We start from the raw sequence: 19,790 nt of genomic DNA on the forward strand, positions 1-19,790 counted from the left end.
GTAGTTTTCGTCTGCAGCGACTGCTAGATGTCGTCGTTCGGGGTGGGAGATCAACAATGGGTGAAAGAAGCGCAAGCGGCGGAGATGAGGCTGATATGCGGGATGTTGTTTTTTGGTGGAGGTAGTATTTTGGGTGGTGGGATGCGATGGATCCTTTTTCGCAGTTGGAGGCGGAGACACAGTAGGGGCTTAATTGATTTTTGGCGCGTGAGGGGCAACCAGCGCGTCGGCGCGCGTTGCTGGCGCGACGGCTTTAATTGACTGCGTCGGCGCTAGTCCTCTTTGGGAACACTTTCCCAATGGCTGTCTGCTCGAAACTTGTGATGCTTAGCATGGTGTGTCGCAACACAGAAGGGGTGTAGCAAACAATGCACCGAAGTTTATATGAGCCAGCTGAAAATTGGGATCAAGTCATCTTGTATTCGTTCTGCTTCACAGAGCTTCCGTAACGCCTAAACCATGCAATACCCCTGCTATTCAGTGTGCTCAGAAAAACTCAGCTAATAACCACCCAACACCCAACTCTGCTGGTCCTTCGTCTACCTATGCGCCAGTCTTGGTCTCCGGAGAAGGGTATGAGTGTATCTGCAGTCAAGTTAGTCGAGTACGTCTCTTGAAGATTACAGAAGGATATACCGATTCGGCCACAGTCAGCCATTCCTCAATACTCCTCACGTAAGGATCCGACGCCGCCTCGGCGCTCGACTCGTGGCCCCAGATGACCATCTCGTCAAACTCGGCCTTGACGTCCATGGTACCCAGCTCAACTAGATCGCCCTCCGCCTCTTCTCCCTCGCCCTCGATTTGCTGGGTCTCGACCTTGTCGCTCTTTTCCATTACAACGCCTCGGTATTGTTCCGGCAGCCTGACAGTCGTTCCGTGAAGTTTCCTGCCACGGAAGTACGCTACACGTTTCCCATCTGATGGCGGCGGTCAGCATCGATTAGAGTGCACTCCTGTATCCATGGCTCGATCGAACGTTTTGACACACCTTCTGACTGGATGGGGTTCCAAAAGGTATTGGCATCACCAATAGGTCCATCGTGGTGGATTCGACATGGCAGCAGGTTGGCGACTGCTTTGTTGTTCTTATCGGCGTCGTTCGACTGAATTGAGAGGATTGCTTTCGACATGATGGCCTCTCTTGTGTGTTCGGCGATCAGCTTGGGTTGGTGATGGGTGCTCTTTTGCTCAGCGGTTTACAGATACTCTGGGTCCCTAGACGCGTCCTATCCCACGTTACTCCCCCAACGACGCGTGTTCAATTAACCGCCGATAAGGAGTCGCGATAAGCTCATCGCTATCGATAAATCAGTCTTGTCTCCCGGGGGCACGGGCCGCCTCCTTCAGGACCACGAGCCTGTGGTTCTTGCCATTCCCGTTGTTTCAGCAATCGAGCCAATCGAGGCAGGGGCTGGTGCGTCACTGCATCTGTGCGTGTTGCTCAGCGCCTCAGCAGCGGGAAAAGGCCTCACTGGCACCTACGCTGGTGGCTGGCTGCTGTTGCAGGTGAGAGACATGCGTGGTTGCGTAAGCCATCAGGATCGCTGTCACTGAGACCTTCGGGTCGGTATCAGGAACTTGTCCAATCCTTAAGCACCCCAGCCCCTCTTCATGGCGTTCTTACATCTCTAGTCGGATGGCCAACAGGGTATTCACCCTTTCTTCTGCGGAATAGGGCTAGCCTTTGACATGGCTGGGCGGGTTAGGTATCCTGTGACAAATGTGTGGCAGGTATCCAGAGTACCCGACTAAATGCTAGACACTTGAAGCACCTCCCCGGCGAGAAAGTTGTCTACCGCCCCTTTCCGGTCGAAATATAGATCTCGTCCATCTTTTCCGTAGACTCCTCTAGGGAATTCTTCAGCGCAAGGCGATCCAGGGTTCATGCTCGGAGCCAGGTCCAGAGATTCTAAGCGGTCAGCTGCCGTCGGCCGATGGCCTGTAGTGGGGGATACCAAAAGTCTTGATGTCATTGATCTCGAAAGACCCCAACCGAAGTTGGGAATTCGGGTTAAAGCTCCGCAAATTCGCACAAAGACCCTGCCGCACGATGGAAGCCGGGGAATGCCCAAATCGGGCAGACCCCTTCTTCTTCGGATTTACGACGGGGTTTCTTGTAAACTACGAATGTCCATAGGGCCCGATCATCGGGGTTTGGATGCTCGATCGGCCGGTCTCTGCCAAGAGCCAGACTAGGCTTTGATCAAGACGAACAACCCGTCGGGATCAAGATTCACACCAGGCGTTGACGGCTCAACTGGCGCAGCCACATGTCAACTCGGGAAGTGGCTATTCGAAGCAATGCTACCCAAGTCTTGCCCGGGAAACGCTCCTCTGTTGGGATGCAGGGACCTGCCGAGCGCATCTACTGCCGTACTGCGTAGTACACGCGTGTGTGTTGCCCAAGGATAGCAGGTCGCATGTTCGTTGCTCATGTCGACTAGTTGCTGAACATGCACACTCGTGCCGCTTGCAGAACCTGGGTTTTTGTCTTCCGGGATGAAAGGAAACTTATCTTCAGGCCAGCGCGCTTGAAGGCAAATTCAGCCTTCATCCGATGACCAGAACCTGAGTCGTCAACCAGACGCTAAGCTGTCCGTTCCCTCAGTCGGGGCCCTACAAGCCGGGACAGATTCCGACAATCTTCTCGAAACCTGCAGCTTGGGCTTCTGTCGTCTTCTGCTCTTCTCCCTAGCACCAACGGTTCGACTGAACGTAGCCGGACGCTCCGGCGGCGCACTGGCCCAATGTCTCTTACATCGTGCTACGGGTAGGCCTTCATCGCATATGCCTCGTTGACGAATGAGCTTGCTGGTCCAACTTGCGACTTGAGCTGCAGGAGTACACACATGCGTTCCCATGCGCTCGGTTCGCTGTCCCTCCGTTAGAGGTTGCTATCGTCCCTAGCCCTGCCCTAAGCAAATTTGACGAGTCTCTTTTTTCATTCAGTAGGCTTATCCGGCGCAATGTTTCACAGCTGATTAATGTTGCTTCGACCTTGAAGATTGGTAACAGACTTGATGCCATGAGTGCCCAGACAATCTCATATGGCGGTCAGTCTAGCTACAACCTAAGAAACCTTATGTAAGGTATTTACGATGGTATGAACATCAGGTGCCGATGAGATCGTCAGCTATACCACCCAAATGTGTCGATTCCCTCGATGAAACAAGCGATGGCCAAGGCCTCTCTCTTTCCCCCCTCCCGAGTGATTCCCGTCTGAGCTACCCTTGCTGCAACCCACTCCCGCATCCATGCTGGGTCCTAGTTCGGATCCTCCTGTGCCCACATTTTTGGTCCTCGGGCTTGCGATGGTACCGATGGGCGAGACAATAGCACGCGCTTTCATACCTTCTTTTTTTTCTATTCGTTTTGGGCCCCCGCGAAGAAGGACAAGATTATGTGCCAGGGTTCCTGTGCTAGACAACAGGCCTGCGACCAGGACTGTGTGTATGTGCGCTTGACCTAGGTAGCATGGCCTCTCGTAACTAATAGCATGCATGGGCGCATTAAAACAATCGTCCTGCCCAGCCGTTGAGTCTCAGATGCGAACGTGTTCTGCTCCTGTTGACTTTCGCATTCCACCCCTCCTCCAATCCCCCCCCCCCCTTCGCTCCCATCCACCTTCCAGAAACTCAGGCAAGCATCCCAGTGTACCTCACTACCTGGAGAGCTTCATTTAGGTTCCTCAGTGGCTGCTCAACTCAATTGGCCTTTAGCCTGCGCCAACCCGTCTCATACAAGCCATTGGGCTTCCGTTCCCGTGTACATTGACATACACAGCCGACCCCGAGATTCTCACGTCTCTGTCCCTCCCGCGCGCGCAGTCATGCCCAAGCTGCCCTCGTTAGTCCCGGCGGCCGTCGCCCTGCCGCTGTCCCGCGGTACAGAGTTGGTAAGAGGTGCCGTCGGTAGTTTGACCTGGGGTCCGGCTCTGTCCGTAGCCAAGCCTGCGATCCTCTCCGTCTTCTCCAAGATCGAGCGCGGTACGCTTCTCCTAGTTGACGAGCCTGCCGAGATCAGGCAGGTGTTTGGTCAGAAACTGGGCGCAAAGTATAACGAGAACCTCACGAACGGTGAACACGTTCCCCGCCGCGCAGATGCTGTCCCTCGGGTCGAGCTGGTTGTAAAAAGTGAGGCGTTCTGGATGCGTCTGTTCTTGTTCGCCGACATGGGGTTTGCCGAGTCGTACATGCTCGGTGAGATCGAGTGCAAAGATTTGACTGCCTTCTTCCAGGTCAGTAACCTCATAGCTGGCTCCGGTCACCCATTCCCTTGCCGTTCTTGCCGCTGACTTGATCCCGGTGCAGCTCTTCATTGTCAACCGTGAGGAAATGGGCAATGGGACAACATGGTTTTCAAGCTTATCCACCGCGATCTCGAGCCTGGCACGAACCACCAACACCCTCTCGAACGCGCTCCTCAACATTTCGGCGCATTACGACATTAGCAACGACATGTTTGCTGCATTCTTGTCTCCAGACATGACCTATTCGTGCCCAATTTGGAGGACGCATCCCGATCCGAGCGAGCCAGAAGAGACATTGGAAGAGGCGCAAATGACGAAGCTGCATCGCTTTATTGACGGCGCCCGCATAAAGTCATCGGACCATGTGTTGGAAATCGGCACTGGTTGGGGCTCCTTTGCGATTGAGGCGGTGAGGAAGACTGGCTGCCGAGTGACAAGCCTGACGCTCTCCAAGGAACAAAAGGCGCTTGCGGAAGAGCGCATACAAGCAGCAGGCTTCTCCGATCGCATCGACGTCCGTTTGACGGACTATCGAGCCTTGGAAACCCCGGAAAACCCTTTTGACAAGATTGTGTCGATCGAAATGCTGGAAGCTGTCGGCCAGGAGTTCCTCGGGACGTACTTCGCTTGTATGGACAGATTGCTGAAGAAGGACGGAGGCATTGCCGTCTTCCAGTGCATCACCATGCCCGAAGGCCGTCACGAGGCGTATTCCAAAGGAGAAGAGTAAGTAAAGTGAGTCGCAGCAGAGGAGTATGCCGCTGACAGGTGGCAGTTTCATCAACCATTACATCTTCCCCGGAGGATACCTCCCATCGATCACTCAGCTCCTGAACCACATCAGCAAAGAGTCGAGAGGAACTTTAATCGTTGAAAATGTCGAAAACATTGGAGGTCATTATTCTAAGACCCTGAGATTGTGGAAAGAGGAGTTCATGCGAAACTTCGACTCGAAGATTCGACCGGCGTTGAAACGGGAACACGAAAATATGAGTGAAGAAGAGATAGATGTATTCAGAAGGAAGTGGGAGGTAAGACACATACCATCTGTTCCTCGTATGCTCTATGCTAATTTTGTGCAGTATTACTTCACATACTGTGAAGCCGGGTTCCTAACGAAGACGCTGGGTGACGTTATAATAACCGTGGGCCGAGAAGGTGCTCTAGAGTTGATGGAAGGCATTCCGCTATGAAGAGTGTTGGCTCACGGCGGCAACCAGGATGAGATCCAGTTGCTGCTAGGTTTGACTGGATTTGACATTCAGGCATTGAAGGGCCTTAGAAAGTAGCCATAACGCTGGAAGAGGTGGTTCATGAGGCTCGGGCCTTGATGGGATTTGTGTGTATTAGAATCATCAACTCATTTCTTCTTCTTAGGCTTTTTAGATTTTGGCCTCGATTTTGTCGATGCGCCTGCAGAGCCAGGGAAGCGATTTGCATGATCGACGTCAAATCCAGATTTGTGTTTTCTGAATAAGAGCATTGTCACTCTAGCATCTTCAATACTAGAGTGCGCGCCGCTCTGGATCGTGACGCCAAGTATCTCTTCCGCCAGTCTCCTTAGCGCTGGCTTTCTGCCATTGCCGTATTGCCTGAACGGCGGGTAACTAGATGTGTCGCGGACATCTTTACTCGGGTGGCTTAATTTGAGTACATCCAAATCGTGCTTGATGTCGTGACCGACTAAAATCCTATCCTTCAATAGTTTGGCGACGTCGGCCTGGACCTCGTCGAAATCTCGGGCGAACCTCATGTGCTTGGGGAGGATTCCGCTGACGGCGCTCCGCCAATCGGTAACACGTTCTTGAGGCCGCACGTATGAGTCGTACACCTGGCGCCCGTGAAAGTCGACGATGCTCACGCGAGCGAGCACAGATTCGTGTCCTCCTTGTCCGACACCCACCATCTCGCAGTCGATGGCGACGTACTTGCCGACATCAAGCGCTTCCGTTAGACCAGCGTTGATCTTGTCTTTTTCCGAAGCGAGCATAGAGTTGTTCTTCAGACCCAGACCATAAGCCTCGGCCAGTGCTTCGGTGGAGATGTCATTCTCCTCAGCCCAAAGGGCAAGGGACGGCGAAGGGCCGACCTTGGGTTCAACTTCGACCTTTGAGCTTTGCGTGACACCCATGCGTTCTTTTTTTGCTTTTTCGCTCTTTTGGAAGAGTTTGGCTGGTGCTTTCTTGTCAGAGTTGAGTTTTGACTTTTTCGGCGGCTGTTGATCAGAGGTGTCTGCTTTCCTCTTGACGGGCCCAGCTGTTGTGGAAGAAGATGAGCTCGCCGCTTTGAGTTGGGCCTGAAGCTTCTTCCAATTTGACGATAGCTCCGGGGCCATATTCTCTGCCTTTTTGAGTTCAATAATTACCAGGAACTCGAATCCTGTGGAACAAGAGACATGAAAAATTTTCCTCGAATATTTGAGATTCGATGACCAAGAAGCAGCTGAATGTGAAGTCAGTGATGGATGATTCCCAGTAAGAGAAAATTAAAAATGCAATTATCGAGGCGAGATAATTGGGACTATCGCTTATCGCTGCTTGGGCCCCCCCGTATCAGCGTGCAGGGGTTCATGGCAGTATATCCACCGCCTTTGGGGATTCGCGTTTTCTGCCACACCACCTTCCTCTTCCCGCTTCTACTTTGCCATCCTTTGCGACAGGAACGCAGGAAGCCAACAAAACTATACTTCCATCAACTAACAACCACGACCTGGAATTTCCATCATGGCGGCACACGGCGCCAATGGCGAGCCCACTGTCGGCTCCAGCGAACCTCGCCAGAAGGGCAAGGCCACTCCGGAAACCATTAGGTGCGTCTTGCTACGACCCTGCCGTCTTGCAAGTGAGGCGGTCCCCTTGGAGCAACCCACTAACCCATACGCTGTAGAGTAGGATGCATCGCCATGGTCAGGAAAGAGGGCATACCACGCCGAGCCGAGATTCTCAGTATCAAGGAAACGAAAAGCGGCCGACAGTTCTACTGCAACTTCGATAACTTCAACAAGCGTCTCGACGAATGGGTGCCGACAGTCCGCATCGATTTCGATCACGATGTCGAATGGCCTTTACCCGAGAAGGAGAAACCCAAGGACCCGAAAACGAAGAAAGGCGTTGCCACGTCGAAGAAGCAGATTTCCAAGAAATCCCAGAAGAGGCCCGCGAAGAGGGAACAGTCGGCGCCGTCCGAGGCTGCCACCCCACACCCATGGACCGAGTTTGTCGAGTCGCAGAGTCGCAAGATAACGCCTACAGCCGAGGAAAGCCAAAGTCAAACACCAGCAACTGGCGATGCGACCGCTACACCCGCGGCGGGAGGCGACGAGATGGAAATCGACCTCGAAGAGGAAGTGCAAAAGAAGGACCTACTCAGCGGCTTCAGCCGCGAGGACGAGATCGAGAAACTCAGAACACACGGCTCTATGACACAGAACCCTGCCGAGATCTCACGTATCCGAAATATCTCCAAAGTGCAGTTCGGAAAGCACGATCTATTCCCCTGGTACTTCTCACCGTACCCTGAGGTCTTCAACCAGGAAGATGTTATTTTCATCTGCGAGTTCTGTCTCGGGTACTACGGCGATGAGAAGTCCTTCACAAGGCATAGGCGCAAGTGCACATTACAGCATCCTCCCGGTAATGAAATCTACCGAGATGACTCGGTATCCTTTTTCGAGATCGATGGAAGGAGGCAGAGGACGTATTGCCGCAACCTCTGTTTGCTGTCCAAGATGTTCCTTGATCACAAGACGCTCTACTACGATGTCGACCCTTTCTTGTTTTACGTCATGACAACCCGAGACGACAAAGGCTGTCACATTATTGGGTATTTTTCCAAGGAAAAGGAGAGTGCTGACGGCTATAACGTTGCTTGTATTCTCACACTGCCTCAATATCAGCGAAAAGGTTACGGTCGCTTGCTAATTCAGTTCTCGTACGAACTGTCCAAGATTGAAGGCAAGCTGGGGTCGCCGGAGAAGCCTCTCTCCGATTTAGGCCTGCTGAGTTATCGCCAGTACTGGGGTGAGAACATCTTGGATCTTCTGATAGGGTACAATGAGCGTGACGAGAAGACGACGATCGAAGCCATTTCGACAGCACTTGCCATCATTCCGCAGGACGTGGAACACACATTACAAGCGCTTAAGATGCAGGTGTACCACAAGGGCGAGCACAAGATTGTAATCCCGGAGAAGTTGATACAGCAAAGGGAGAAGCAGAAGGTGAAACAGAAGAGGCTCATCGAGCCTAGCAAAATCCAGTGGAAGCCGCCTGTTTTCACTGCTTCAACGAGGACATGGGGATGGTAGAGGTGTTTTGTCATTTGTGGCGAAACGTGTTGGCTACGATGTTTTTGAAGCAATGATACCCCTGTCTTTAGCCGCTTAACAAAATAAACTTCTATCTAAGTATTCTGTTTGTATGACAACGAATGATGTTGGGTATTGACCTGAGTCCGAGGGTCAGCTCAATTGCGAGATTCTGCGTGGGGCACACCCTATCTACATGCACCGGCATGTCTCCGAATGCGGAGGTAGCTCGTTGAACTTCGACCTAACAACAAATCCTCGTATAAATCATCGGGTGTCCTTCTCAGGACCCATTGCGGTATCACCTTTTGGTTCGACTAGTGTACATTTTGTTCAGTGGAGGTTATGAAGCACGGCGTGATAAGAGTCTCGAAGCACCTCACTCAATTACCTTACCATCATCAACCCCTCAATCACAGCACACGCATCATACCGACTCTTTCCAACGCTGCAAAGACGTACAATCGGGGCCCATCCTCTATAGACTTTCCCTTCTTGTACAGGTATACTCGGTCTCGTTGCTTCTCCTCATCAGCGCCACCGTCAAATTTGAAAATGAACGCCCCTCTGCATAAGAAACCTATCAACCTCCTCCGAGGCTGGCCCTCCCCCTCCCTCCTCCCAGCAGCAGCCCTCTCCGCCGCCGCCGTCAAGACACTTGCCGACCCCGCCGTCTACGTGCCGGGACTCCAGTACGGTCCGGACCCGGGCTACCAGCCCCTCCGTGAGTCACTCGCCCGCTGGCTTTCGGCGTTCTACCCCGCTGTCGACCCCGCACCTCCGTCGGCCACCGGTACGGCCACCTCGGACCTGGGCAACGACGGTCGTCGCCAACATCACCCGCCCGACGCCCGCCGCATCTGCATCACGGGAGGCGCGAGCCAGAATCTCGCGTGCATCCTGCAATCCTTCAGCGATCCACTGTACACGAAGAATGTCTGGATGGTTGCGCCGTGCTACTTCCTCGCGTGTCCCATCTTTGCCGATGCCGGATTTGACGGGCGCCTCAAGTCGGTTCCCGAGGACGATGACGGAATTGATATCGAGCATTTGAGAAAGGGGCTCGAAGCCGCAGGAAAAGGTGGCGATGAAGTGAGTTCAGCCCACCTCGGTGGTTCCCTCTCGCCGGTCTTCGTGCTTCTCACCATGAGAGGACTTGTCCTGGCACAGCCAAGGTGAAATGAGGAAAATCCACTAACAACAGACAGCGCTTCAAACAAGCGAAGAAGAGAAAGCTCTACCGCCACATCATCTACCTCGTCCCAACCTGCTCCAACCCGACCGGCAAAACAATGTCCCTCACCCGCCGCTACGAGCTCGTCGCCCTCGCCCGCCAGCACGACGCCCTCATCATCACCGACGACGTCTACGACTTCCTTCAATGGCCCTTAACCTCCTCCGACACCCCCCGGGCCCCTACACCCCTGAGATGCGCCTGCCCCGCCTCGTAGACATTGACCGCGCCCTGGGTGTCCCAGACGCCTCCTTCGGCAATGCAGTCTCCAACGGCTCCTTTAGCAAAATTGTGGGGCCGGGCGTGCGGACAGGTTGGGCTGAGGGGAGCCCGGCCTTCGCGTACGGTCTGTCGCAGACCGGGTCGACGTGCAGTGGCGGCGCGCCGAGTCAGTTGTCTGCGATGTTGGTCGCGGAGCTCCTCGAGAGCGGGGAGTTGCAGAGGCAGCTTGACGAGGAGACTCGGCCCGCGCTGGCGAGGCGGCATCGGGCCATGATGAAGGCCATTGCGGAGCACATCCAGAAGCCGCTGGGCGACGGGGTTGTGGTTCGCGAGTCGGCGCTGAAGGGCGCCGGGGTGTATGGTGGGTATTTTGTGTGGTTTAGCCTGCCGGAGGGCATGTCGAGTCGAGAGGCTGCGCTCCGGGCCAAGGAGACGGAGGACTTGGTCATTGGCCACGGTGCTCAGTTTGAGGTCCATGGGGACGAAGCATCTGCGCGGTTTGACAGGGAGATTCGATTGTGTTTCTCGTGGGAGCCGGAGGGGGATGTTGTCGAGGGCGTGAAGAGACTCGGTGCCGTGTTGAAGGCAATGAAAGACGGCGTTCGATGGAAGCCGACGAGCAGACTTGATGTCGATAACGTAAAATAGGCGGTTACATAAATCCATGGGAGTCCGTGAGATGAAGTGGCTTCTTTCCTTTATTCACTATTCACAACGCTTCGGTCAGTCTATACTAGACACATTGGGCTACTAAGTTGGCATCTTGTCCAGCATCCTCACAGAAGGCACCTGAAACTTCAAAACGCTTCAGCAACCATGGCGATGGCCATTGTATCGTTTTGTACAAATAGATACTTATGTACAAGCGGTCTTATCACATTCTCTGCAGTCCGACACTGGCCTCAGTAGAAGTGGGCCAACCGGCAAAAGACAAAAAACACTGTGTCAGCTTTAATATTACGATTTGACAAAAATAAAGTCGACGAGTCTACCGAACGGCTATGATGTGTCGACTAAACAGCTTCAGTCTGGTGTCGACGGTTCTATGATTCCAATGATGTTTATTCACGTCAGTCTTTCGAGGGAGCTCTGTGGGTATATAAAATGCAGGTAGTCCAGTCGCCACGCCTGACTCTGCTCCTTTGTTGATGAGTCTATCATAAGGCCAATGCCCGCAATGCTCTGCATTGACCAGCGGACCTCCCACATCAGCTTGGGCGGTCGCTGCCACGTCTAAATGTTGTAAGGCTTTTTATCCGTAAAGATAAGGTGAGGCTTCCGTTTGGCGAGGTCTAGGATCGTTTCGGCGAAGACACCATTGGCCCCTGGGTCTTTGTTAGTACGATAAACATATCATCAAGGTTCAGCGTCGGTTCTTACAAGCAAACCAGCTTCCTATGGTGTGTTGTCAGTATTAGATCAAACACCGGGTCATCGAGACGCGTGGGTTTACTCACTGGTATATGAGGAAATGCGATTGACATCAACACTCTCGTGGACCAAGCCCAGTCGAGCGGAGCGGAGAACCAAGTCAAGACATTCTGTGATCTCCTCATCGTCCTCACTCGTCTGTGCCTGAATCAAAAGACTCATCGGCCAGGCATTGGACAAGCCAATGTGGGGGCCTGTGCAACGTCAGCAGTCCAGTTTTGGTTCTCGCATCAAGGATCACTCACCTCCAATTCCGTGGAAAGCTGCGCCTTCAAGATAGTACGGATTACCAGTCTTCTCCAAAAGCATCTTCCTTGTGTTTCGGTATGTTTCATCGGCCGGCGGCAAGAATCCCATCAAGGGAAGAGCAAGCAGTGAAGGGTAGTTTGCATCATCCATGAGGATAGAGGAGCCGTAGCCGTCAACCTCATATGCAAAAACATTTCCATATTTGGCATGCTTGACGACACCATTGTTCCAAACGCCATCCGTGATGGTCTGGCTCCACTTCTCCACTGTCTGCGCGAGGACGTTTTTGCCGGCGTCCTTTAGAATCGCCGCCGTACGCTTCAGTTCCACGGCCATCATGGCGTTCGCCGGGATGAAGAAACCAAGAATGGTAGCATCGTCACTGGGTCGAAAGGCTGATCTGACGAGACCAGTGCCGTTGTTTAGGGGGTTGCCGACACCCTTTAGGTTCAGCGTCTCGGTACCTGCATCCGTCTTGCGCTGGAAAGTGTATTCGTTCTTCAGGAATCGCCGCGTTTCCGGATCAAATGTCGAGCGGGACTGTTCCTCCAAAACATTGAGCAAAGTTTCCAGAGCCAAAAACCATCTCCCCGTCAAGAAGTCCTTCGACTCTGTGTGCTCGTAAAAGTCATTGCCCAACGCCAGGAAATGTGCCAACGAATCCAGCTCGTATTTGCACTCGAAAACGAACGAGGGCTCGTATATGGGGTGTACGATATCGTCCTGTCCATTATGGCTCGGCTGAAGGTTCGCTATTGGTGGCGGTTGGAACGCGTTGCAGTACGGCGACTCGATAACGTACTCAGCCTGGGTGTTGATGGCCCCAAGGATCAATTTGAAGATGGCTGGGTCCTTCTTGGCCAATGATTGGTAGGGGGAGAGCTGGTTCGTGCTGTCACGCAGCCATTCGGCAATGATGTCGCCTGTGATGATGAAAGACTGTGGTCCCTCCCATTTGCCCTCGTCGCGCAAGCTGCGGCCGTTCACGTCAACAAAGCGCGTGTCGGTTCCATCGGTATGAAACTTGACGGTGGTATCGGTCGTAGAGGGGAATGCGTTTTCGAAGAGCCGTGCCAGGTCGGGATCCTTCATTCGAGACGTGACATCCGTGATGACTTTCTCAATGGCATTGGAATTGAAGGTACGGCATCGGGGGTCGGGTCGTTGGTATGGCAGGGCGAGGGGCCCTTCGCTTAGCGGTTTACTAGCAAGAGGTTGTCAGTACTGGGCTGTATCTCACAGCAAGATGCCAAGATTGATCCTGCGACTCACTGGGGAAAGGTAGAGTATTGCGCGTAGTTTGGGCATGCTACACGATCTTCGCCCGTCAAGGGCTCTTGCGCCGCGTAGGCCTGGCCGGCGAAGAGGCCTAGGGGGAGCAGCAAATCGACAATGGATCGTAAAGACATGATTACGAAGCCTAAGAGGCAGAAGAAATTGAACTCAACTCTATGTCCGCATAGGTATTTTCGAGAACTTTTGCAAAAGGCACAGGGGTGGCAGTGGCATGGACAATGAATTACGAAGCAGAGCAATGTGCGACGCTGAAAGTGATACGGCAAATGGAAAGTCGGGAGAAAGCTCTCACAAGACAGCCAGGTGTCCGTAGTCCTTAGGGATACCGCAGCGTCACTGTGGTCCCTTGCAGGAGCTCTGGCTGGGGCCTAGGCTATTAAGATGCGACGCTAAACTACCCAGCCCACTGCGGGGTTGCGCGGGGCACTTCCGGCGTCCGTGGCGCTTTCTCTCACCTTGGTAGGCCGGCGCCGTTGGTTATGGGAGCCAACATCAACAACTCGGTGTAATTGCCAGTCCCGAACGCTTGGAGTTGGGACTCCGAAGCAAATGAACAATGAATATTACGAAACATTTGACTGGATCGAGACTTGCTCACTAGCCACTAACCTCCTTGTCATGAGATACCTATTCCCTCGCCCTCAGAGGTAGGGTACGCAAATTCACATGCTAAATAAGTGATAGTGCTGCTGTATCGGGTTTCCTTTGGGAAGGGGTTTTCGGCAGTGTTTTTTATTTTACTAATCTTATTCGGAGAACGAAAAGAGACACAGAGTCCAAATGGACATGAGGAGTAACGTATGAGCAAGCTACGGCAGTCAATAATTGTTAAACATGAAAATTGACGATTCGGAATTCGAACGTCCAAGGGGCGCTAAGGTCATCAGATCTCTGTCACAAGCCTGTCGTACCACGGTGATACTTTACCAAAGGTCACATTTTCTGCGGGATCTGTAGTGTCGTTTGTTAGTCGAACCTAAAGCTCTCTGCGGACTACTTTGTTGTTCGGAGAACGGACATATTGAATGTTGATGATCATTGACAGACCAACTCCGATTCCACACCATTATCTAGATCACATGCACCTCTTCGTCCTTATCTAGGTAGAATTGTCCATGCATGATATAAAGCCCTGTTCATAATCCTGCAAGATGCTTGCAATTCAAGACCGCTTACTTCAAAATCCTAATTCTTGTATGGTTTGGCAAATCCATTCATGGCAATCCATCGTCATTCGCAACATACGGTCACGTTGGGTTAGACAATACCGTTTTTCATGCCAACTTGATAGGTAATTTCCCAGCGAGAACAGTCTACATAGCATTACTTCTTTGAAAAGAAGGACATGATATTGCCCTGTCCCTTCGGCGCCGCCTTCTTCCCCTTTGAAGCCTGGCTTCCTGAACTAGGCGCAGATGAAGGCTTAGCCTTAGATGACGGCGGAGGAGCCTCGTCTTCGGAAAACTCTTCCCAAGCAGGTTCTTGGATGGTCACTGGTAGTGCGTGGTCAGTATCACGAACAGCAGATGAATGGTTTCAAACTTACCCAAGTAGCCCTGGTCATCCATAATCTGCTTCTTCTTCATAATTCTCCGCTTGCCACGTCGGCGGCCATCGCTGGTGCTAGAGACGACTTCCGCAGGTTCGGGCTCGGGCTTCAGTTCTGGTTCTGGAGCCTCCTCCATCGGCTCGTCCGCAGGCTCCTCCTTTTCTTCAGGCTCTTCCTCTTCCTCGCTCTCCTCCATCATCCGCTTCAGTTCGGCCTCACGGTCCTGTCGTGACTTTCGGCCAGGGTTCGCGGAAGATTTGGCAGCTGGAATGTCTTCATCGTCGTCTTCGCCATCGTCAGACAGTGCAGCCGGGCTTTCTGGTTTCGGGGCCTCCTTCGGCTTGCTTGAAGCCTTCGCCGCAGCCTTGGCAAATGACGACATGATGCCCGAAGAAGCGCTTTTTTTCAATGCTGGCGGTGCCGCATCCTTCTTTGCAGCTGCGGTTGATGACGGGGCCTCCTTGACGGACGCCTTTGCCTCTTCCTTGGCCAGCTCTCCTGCCTTGGGCTCAGAGGGTGCGGCCCTGGCTGCAGATGGTGCGAGCTCCTTCTTGACAGGCTTGGCCGCTGGCGCCGCAGCCGCGGGAGTAGGCACTGGGCGTCCTTGGCGATCGCGTTTCCGAACATTGGGGTTGGTGATGGTACCATATGTCTCGGCCATGGATGAGCTATCGTCAGTTGACTGCTCCTTGATTTGCTGCGAGACATCTGCCAGCATTTGCAACTCCTGAGCGGCAAGTCAGTATTGACGAAAGAGATCGAGTTAAGAAGCTTACTGTTGTGGGATGCCTAGCCAGGCTATAGATATGGAAAGACGACAACTCTTCGTATGTGGCCAGCACTTCTAGAAGGGGGTTAGTGGGCCAAGAAAAGTCACTGTATAAGTGAGAATTGGACATACCCTTCAGGCGATCACCAGGGACCAAGGTCAGGGAGCGGGTGACGACCTCGTCAGACAAAGGCTCAGCATCAGGAGGAGAGCTGGTCATCTCGACGTCTCCATCTTCTTGAACCTTCACCGCCTTCTGGATACCATAAATAAGATAGGTGGCGTGGACTGTGCCAGGACGCATGCCATTCTGTGACCTATGGAACTCATAGAGCATTCTGTGGAGTGGTGAGTAGCTGAAAGGTGCAATGGAAGGGGCCTGACGAAACTGACCCTTTTGCCGAATTGACGTGCACTTTTAGTGCTCTGCTGAGGCTACGATATGTGACCTACGCAAGTGTCAGTGTCGAAACCAACTTCCAGCAGGGGCTCCGTTTTCTTAGCTTACAATCTTCTCCTCACTGAGGATTTGATCCGCCAGGTACTTCTTGAATTCGTCCATGGTGAGGTGACCAGAGGGGAGAATATGGAGACCAACTTGGAAGGTATTGGTGATACAGAGGGGGCCAAAACCGCAATCGAATCTTTTGCAGGGAGTGTTGGGATGCTTCCTCGTGAAGAAGCGACAATGGGGTTGGTGAGACGCGTCCTGGAAGGTAAAGACGCGGTTCATACTTCCTCTTAATTGATTTTCTGCGCACACCCCCCTACTTGGACCATTAAGACAAGAGCGATTGGTGAGATTGGTGACGTTATCCACTAAAATTACACCCCAGCCTCTAGATCCCTGACTCCAAGCGCGCTGCCACTCGACGCGACTTTCACATACTCCCAAAAGTTCCTTGGAGCCTTCACAACTGGTTGCAAGTTTCGTTGTGCCCGTTTTCTCTCCAGTCTCCCCATGTAAGGCACAAAGAGACCCCTCAACCATAACCAATCCTAGACTCGAGACCTTACATACATACTGCCTCCATCACCCACAATGACCGACTTCGAGGACGTCCCCGATTCAACAGACTGGTTGTCGACACCCCTCCCAGCCCTCTCAGCGGTCGAAGCCTCCTTGCGATGCCAGGTCTGCAAGGATTTCTTCAAGACGCCCATGCTCACATCCTGCTGCCACACATTCTGCTCGCTATGCATTCGCCGCGCCCTCTCCAACGACGGAAAATGCCCCCTTTGCCGTGCTTCAGACCAGGAGTTAAAGTTAAGGAGTAATTGGTCAATGGAGGAGGTTGTTGAGTCGTTCGTCAAGGCAAGGAAGGATACACTGCAGTTCGCGCGGACAGCGGGCCAGCAAGTAACGAACCGAGGCTCGCCCAAGAGGAAACTGGCCGACATAGACCCTGCAACAGGCGAACATCAGCCCGAGACCAAGCGACTTAGGAGTTCTGCGAGGCTCAGCAGAACGAGATCGGGACAGGCGGCGGCTGCAGCGACCCACGAAGAAACCGAACCCGAGCAGCCACAGTATGTGGAGGATGACGACGAGGCAGAAGACGAAACGTTTGGTAAGTCAGCCTATGCCATTGCACGCCTTTCATCTCGTTCTAACATGTAACTCTTAGCTCCCGACGACGGCCTTGTTCCGTGCCCTATATGTAACACCCGTATGAAGGAAGCGCAAGTCTTCCGACACCTCGACACCTGTACCGGCGCGAAGCCCCAGACGACAGCTCGCACCAGCTCTAGCCGTACACCCACCCCCAACACCCCTGCCCGGGGCGGTTCTCGACCGACTCCGGCCCCCGATCGCCTTCCGGCCCTAGCCTACTCCATGCTCAAGGACGCCGCCCTGCGCAAGAAGATGTCAGACCTGGGCCTCTCGACGACGGGTACGCGCCTGCAGCTCGAGAAACGCCACAAGGAATGGGTCACGCTGTGGAATGCGAACTGCGACTCTGCGCGCCCAAAGCGTCGCGCCGAGCTGATGCATGATCTCGACGTGTGGGAGCGCACACAAGGGTCCAAGGCACCCATGTTTGTGCGGCCTGGGGTGGCGGTCAAGGACAAGGAGTTTGACGGTACGGCGTGGGCGGCAAAACACGATACTTCGTTCAAGGACTTGATTGCCAACGCGCGCAAGTCGCGGTCGCAATCTAAGCCGAAAACAGAGGAGGCGGCCCTCCCTGGCTCTGGAGACGGATCACCTGCCGCAGCACCGGATGCCGTGACAGGCCCTTCGGGAACGGAGGTGATGATGGTTGATCTTACCGAACGACCGACAAGCACCGCAATTACCCCAGAGGTTGATGGAGATGGCCCGGAGGGTGGGACAGACAGGAATCAGGGGTTTGCGGTGGAACACGGGGACCCGACAGTAAAGCCTCAGCGGCCAACAGTGGCACATTGCTTGCACGACAGCATCTCTGAGTCGCAGATACCAAGCAGTCAAGAAGCACAGTGATTTTGCGTTGCGATATCATGGCATGACGCTTCGTTGTTATACCCATCGGATGTAAGCCGCACAAAGCTTACTTCAATTCAAACCAAAACGCCGTGATCTAAAACCCCAGAACCCCCAATGTTATAAACGTGGCCATCTACTGCGCGGGCAATGGCTTCTCCCGCTCTCCGAGCTCCAGCTTCTCCAAGCTGTCCGCCGTTTCCCCCGTCGGTGTCTGCGTCTTCTCCCTCGTGCCCTCCTTTTCCGAGGGCTCCGTGACAGGCGGCCGCAGCTCCGCCATTTCCTTCTCGAGCCGGCGCCGCGTCTCCTCGGCCTCCTTTGCCTCCTGCGCCTCCTTCTTGGCCCGCTCCACCGCCTCCTCCTTCTCCCTTTCCTCGCGTTCCATAGCCTCCAGCTCGTCATCGACCTCGAACTCATCCACCGGCGCCGCGCCAGCCTCGGAGATGATCTTGCCAACCTCGTCGACCTCGCCCATTTGCTCGCGCAACCTGTCGACGACATCGCCCACGCGGTCCGCACCGCCGACCTTCTCGTTGAGACCCTTGAGCGCGCCGGCACTCGCCTCCATGACTTTGACGAGCTGCACGTTGTCCCTGGCCTCCTGGATCCGCGACGCGACGTCCTCGAGCTGGTTCAGCGTAGCGAAGCGCTTCTCCAGCGATGCCTCGGTTATCTTCTTCGACTTGAGCGCCGCCAGCGCTGCGACCTTGTTCTTCTTCGAGACGGCCTCCTTGGCCGCGGCCGTAAGATCATCGACGCGTCGCATGAGGAGCTCCGTCTGTTCCTTCATATCGGCGATGAGCTCTTTGAGCGACGAGACGGCCGCGTCCTCCTCCGTTATAGCGGACTCGTCCTCGTCTGTGGTGCCCTTGATCTTGACCACCTGTCCGTCGTAGACCACGATGCCCTTGTCCCGCGAGAGGAAGACGAGGAGGATGTCAACGTCCGTCTCGGATAGCCTGCGATCTTGGACCAGGGTGTCGGCGAAGGTCTTGCGGAAGTGGGATTTTGTATACGTTCTGTCGAATCTTGTGTCGGACGAAGTCACTTTCTCGGCGAGGCTCTTTGCAGTCGTTTCGACGTTCTTGATGACCACGAACCGGCCCTGTGGCAGCTTGTCCTCGCCCGAAATCGACTTCCCACTGAACCCCAGCTGCCCTGCCGCCCACGATACCACGCTCCACGGCACCTGTGCCCATGTCTTCCCCGCATATATGCTCTCCTTGGCGCTCAGGAACTCCTTGAGCGGGTATAGATCCTTCTCGCCTACCGCCTCCCTGACGACCGTACCCAGCGCCAATGGGCGGCCGAATTGCTTGCTTTCGAGGGAACGCACGAGCTGCTCGTCTACATTTACGACTAGAAGGTTTGGGGCCGAGACCTGGGACGCTATCCTGCCTTCCCAGGCGGCGCGGGCGAGAGCCTGACGCCAGGCGCTGACGTTGGCCTGGAAGCCATCCGGATTGAGGGTTCGTTGGGTGCGGAAGTCGGAGTAAAGGGCGGGTAAACGGGCTCTGAACAGGTAATGCCATGTGAGTGAGCTGTTTTTGAGAGCGGGACCTGTGAAGGGCGAAAAGTTCATACTTGCGGAAGTTCTCGTCTCGTTCGACGAGGAAATCTGCCAGCTCTCCCATCCTGGCCGAGTGACGTCGAGGTTTCGATTCGTCTTTGGTTCTGTAAGTTTCTTGGGGTTCCTCGTTTCGACGTCTGCTCGACCGATGAAGCCGTGCAAACAAAGTATACTTCGGCAATGAGTAGCCTCAGCAGGCGAAGAGATATCGCTTTGGGGGGATCCCGGAAAATCGCAGGTCGAGGAAGATAAATCTTGTGACTTTCCAACGATGCCAGTGGAAGGTCGCAGCTTGTTCGGCGGAACGGTGGGGGTAGTGCCTTATCGGCGCGCACCTACCGATGTTCTCCCCCTATCGGTTGCCTGTGAGATCACTGTGGGACGGACTCAAGGGTCCCCAGCAGGAGCTGCTGTGGGGTACGTACCTGAAAGCTAAGGTACTGAC

The 19,790-nt window shown here is 54.0% G+C and overlaps 8 protein-coding genes across 8 annotated transcripts; 3 read left to right on the forward strand and 5 right to left on the reverse strand.

Moving 5' to 3' along the window:
• Positions 1–543: 543 nt before the first annotated feature.
• ColSpa_07593 (uncharacterized protein) lies at positions 544–1,133 on the reverse strand (the record flags this gene model as incomplete). Its single annotated transcript, XM_049273805.1, has 3 exons — positions 544–585; positions 637–905; positions 992–1,133. 3 exons carry the CDS (start codon positions 1,131–1,133, stop codon positions 544–546), a joined length of 453 nt encoding a protein of 150 aa, XP_049129762.1.
• A 2,699-nt stretch (positions 1,134–3,832) lies between these two features.
• Positions 3,833–5,445, forward strand: ColSpa_07594 (tuberous sclerosis 1; the record flags this gene model as incomplete). Its single annotated transcript, XM_049273806.1, has 4 exons — positions 3,833–4,240; positions 4,314–4,978; positions 5,028–5,283; positions 5,335–5,445. The coding sequence occupies 4 exons, from the start codon at positions 3,833–3,835 to the stop codon at positions 5,443–5,445; spliced, it is 1,440 nt and encodes a 479-aa protein (XP_049129763.1).
• Positions 5,446–5,612: 167 nt separating this feature from the next.
• Positions 5,613–6,587, reverse strand: ColSpa_07595 (RNA helicase aquarius; the record flags this gene model as incomplete). The annotated part of the gene is made up of 1 exon (XM_049273807.1): positions 5,613–6,587. One exon carries the CDS (start codon positions 6,585–6,587, stop codon positions 5,613–5,615), a length of 975 nt encoding a protein of 324 aa, XP_049129764.1.
• A 388-nt stretch (positions 6,588–6,975) lies between these two features.
• Positions 6,976–8,558, forward strand: ColSpa_07596 (histone acetyltransferase ESA1; the record flags this gene model as incomplete). Its single annotated transcript, XM_049273808.1, has 2 exons — positions 6,976–7,061; positions 7,139–8,558. The coding sequence occupies 2 exons, from the start codon at positions 6,976–6,978 to the stop codon at positions 8,556–8,558; spliced, it is 1,506 nt and encodes a 501-aa protein (XP_049129765.1).
• Positions 8,559–9,113: 555 nt separating this feature from the next.
• On the forward strand, positions 9,114–10,662 carry ColSpa_07597 (uncharacterized protein; the record flags this gene model as incomplete). The annotated part of the gene is made up of 3 exons (XM_049273809.1): positions 9,114–9,650; positions 9,767–9,922; positions 9,988–10,662. 3 exons carry the CDS (start codon positions 9,114–9,116, stop codon positions 10,660–10,662), a joined length of 1,368 nt encoding a protein of 455 aa, XP_049129766.1.
• A 585-nt stretch (positions 10,663–11,247) lies between these two features.
• ColSpa_07598 (meiotically up-regulated gene 157 protein) lies at positions 11,248–13,103 on the reverse strand (the record flags this gene model as incomplete). The annotated part of the gene is made up of 4 exons (XM_049273810.1): positions 11,248–11,339; positions 11,472–11,639; positions 11,691–12,898; positions 12,967–13,103. The coding sequence occupies 4 exons, from the start codon at positions 13,101–13,103 to the stop codon at positions 11,248–11,250; spliced, it is 1,605 nt and encodes a 534-aa protein (XP_049129767.1).
• Positions 13,104–14,313: 1,210 nt separating this feature from the next.
• On the reverse strand, positions 14,314–15,870 carry ColSpa_07599 (DNA polymerase delta subunit 3; the record flags this gene model as incomplete). The annotated part of the gene is made up of 5 exons (XM_049273811.1): positions 14,314–14,483; positions 14,537–15,266; positions 15,316–15,383; positions 15,441–15,618; positions 15,817–15,870. The coding sequence occupies 5 exons, from the start codon at positions 15,868–15,870 to the stop codon at positions 14,314–14,316; spliced, it is 1,200 nt and encodes a 399-aa protein (XP_049129768.1).
• Positions 15,871–17,911: 2,041 nt separating this feature from the next.
• On the reverse strand, positions 17,912–19,409 carry ColSpa_07600 (uncharacterized protein; the record flags this gene model as incomplete). Its single annotated transcript, XM_049273812.1, has 2 exons — positions 17,912–19,289; positions 19,360–19,409. The coding sequence occupies 2 exons, from the start codon at positions 19,407–19,409 to the stop codon at positions 17,912–17,914; spliced, it is 1,428 nt and encodes a 475-aa protein (XP_049129769.1).
• Positions 19,410–19,790: the final 381 nt, after the last annotated feature.

Source organism: Colletotrichum spaethianum, assembly GCF_022836535.1.
Source record: "Colletotrichum spaethianum MAFF 239500 DNA, contig19, whole genome shotgun sequence".
Lineage (NCBI taxonomy): Eukaryota > Fungi > Ascomycota > Sordariomycetes > Glomerellales > Glomerellaceae > Colletotrichum > Colletotrichum spaethianum.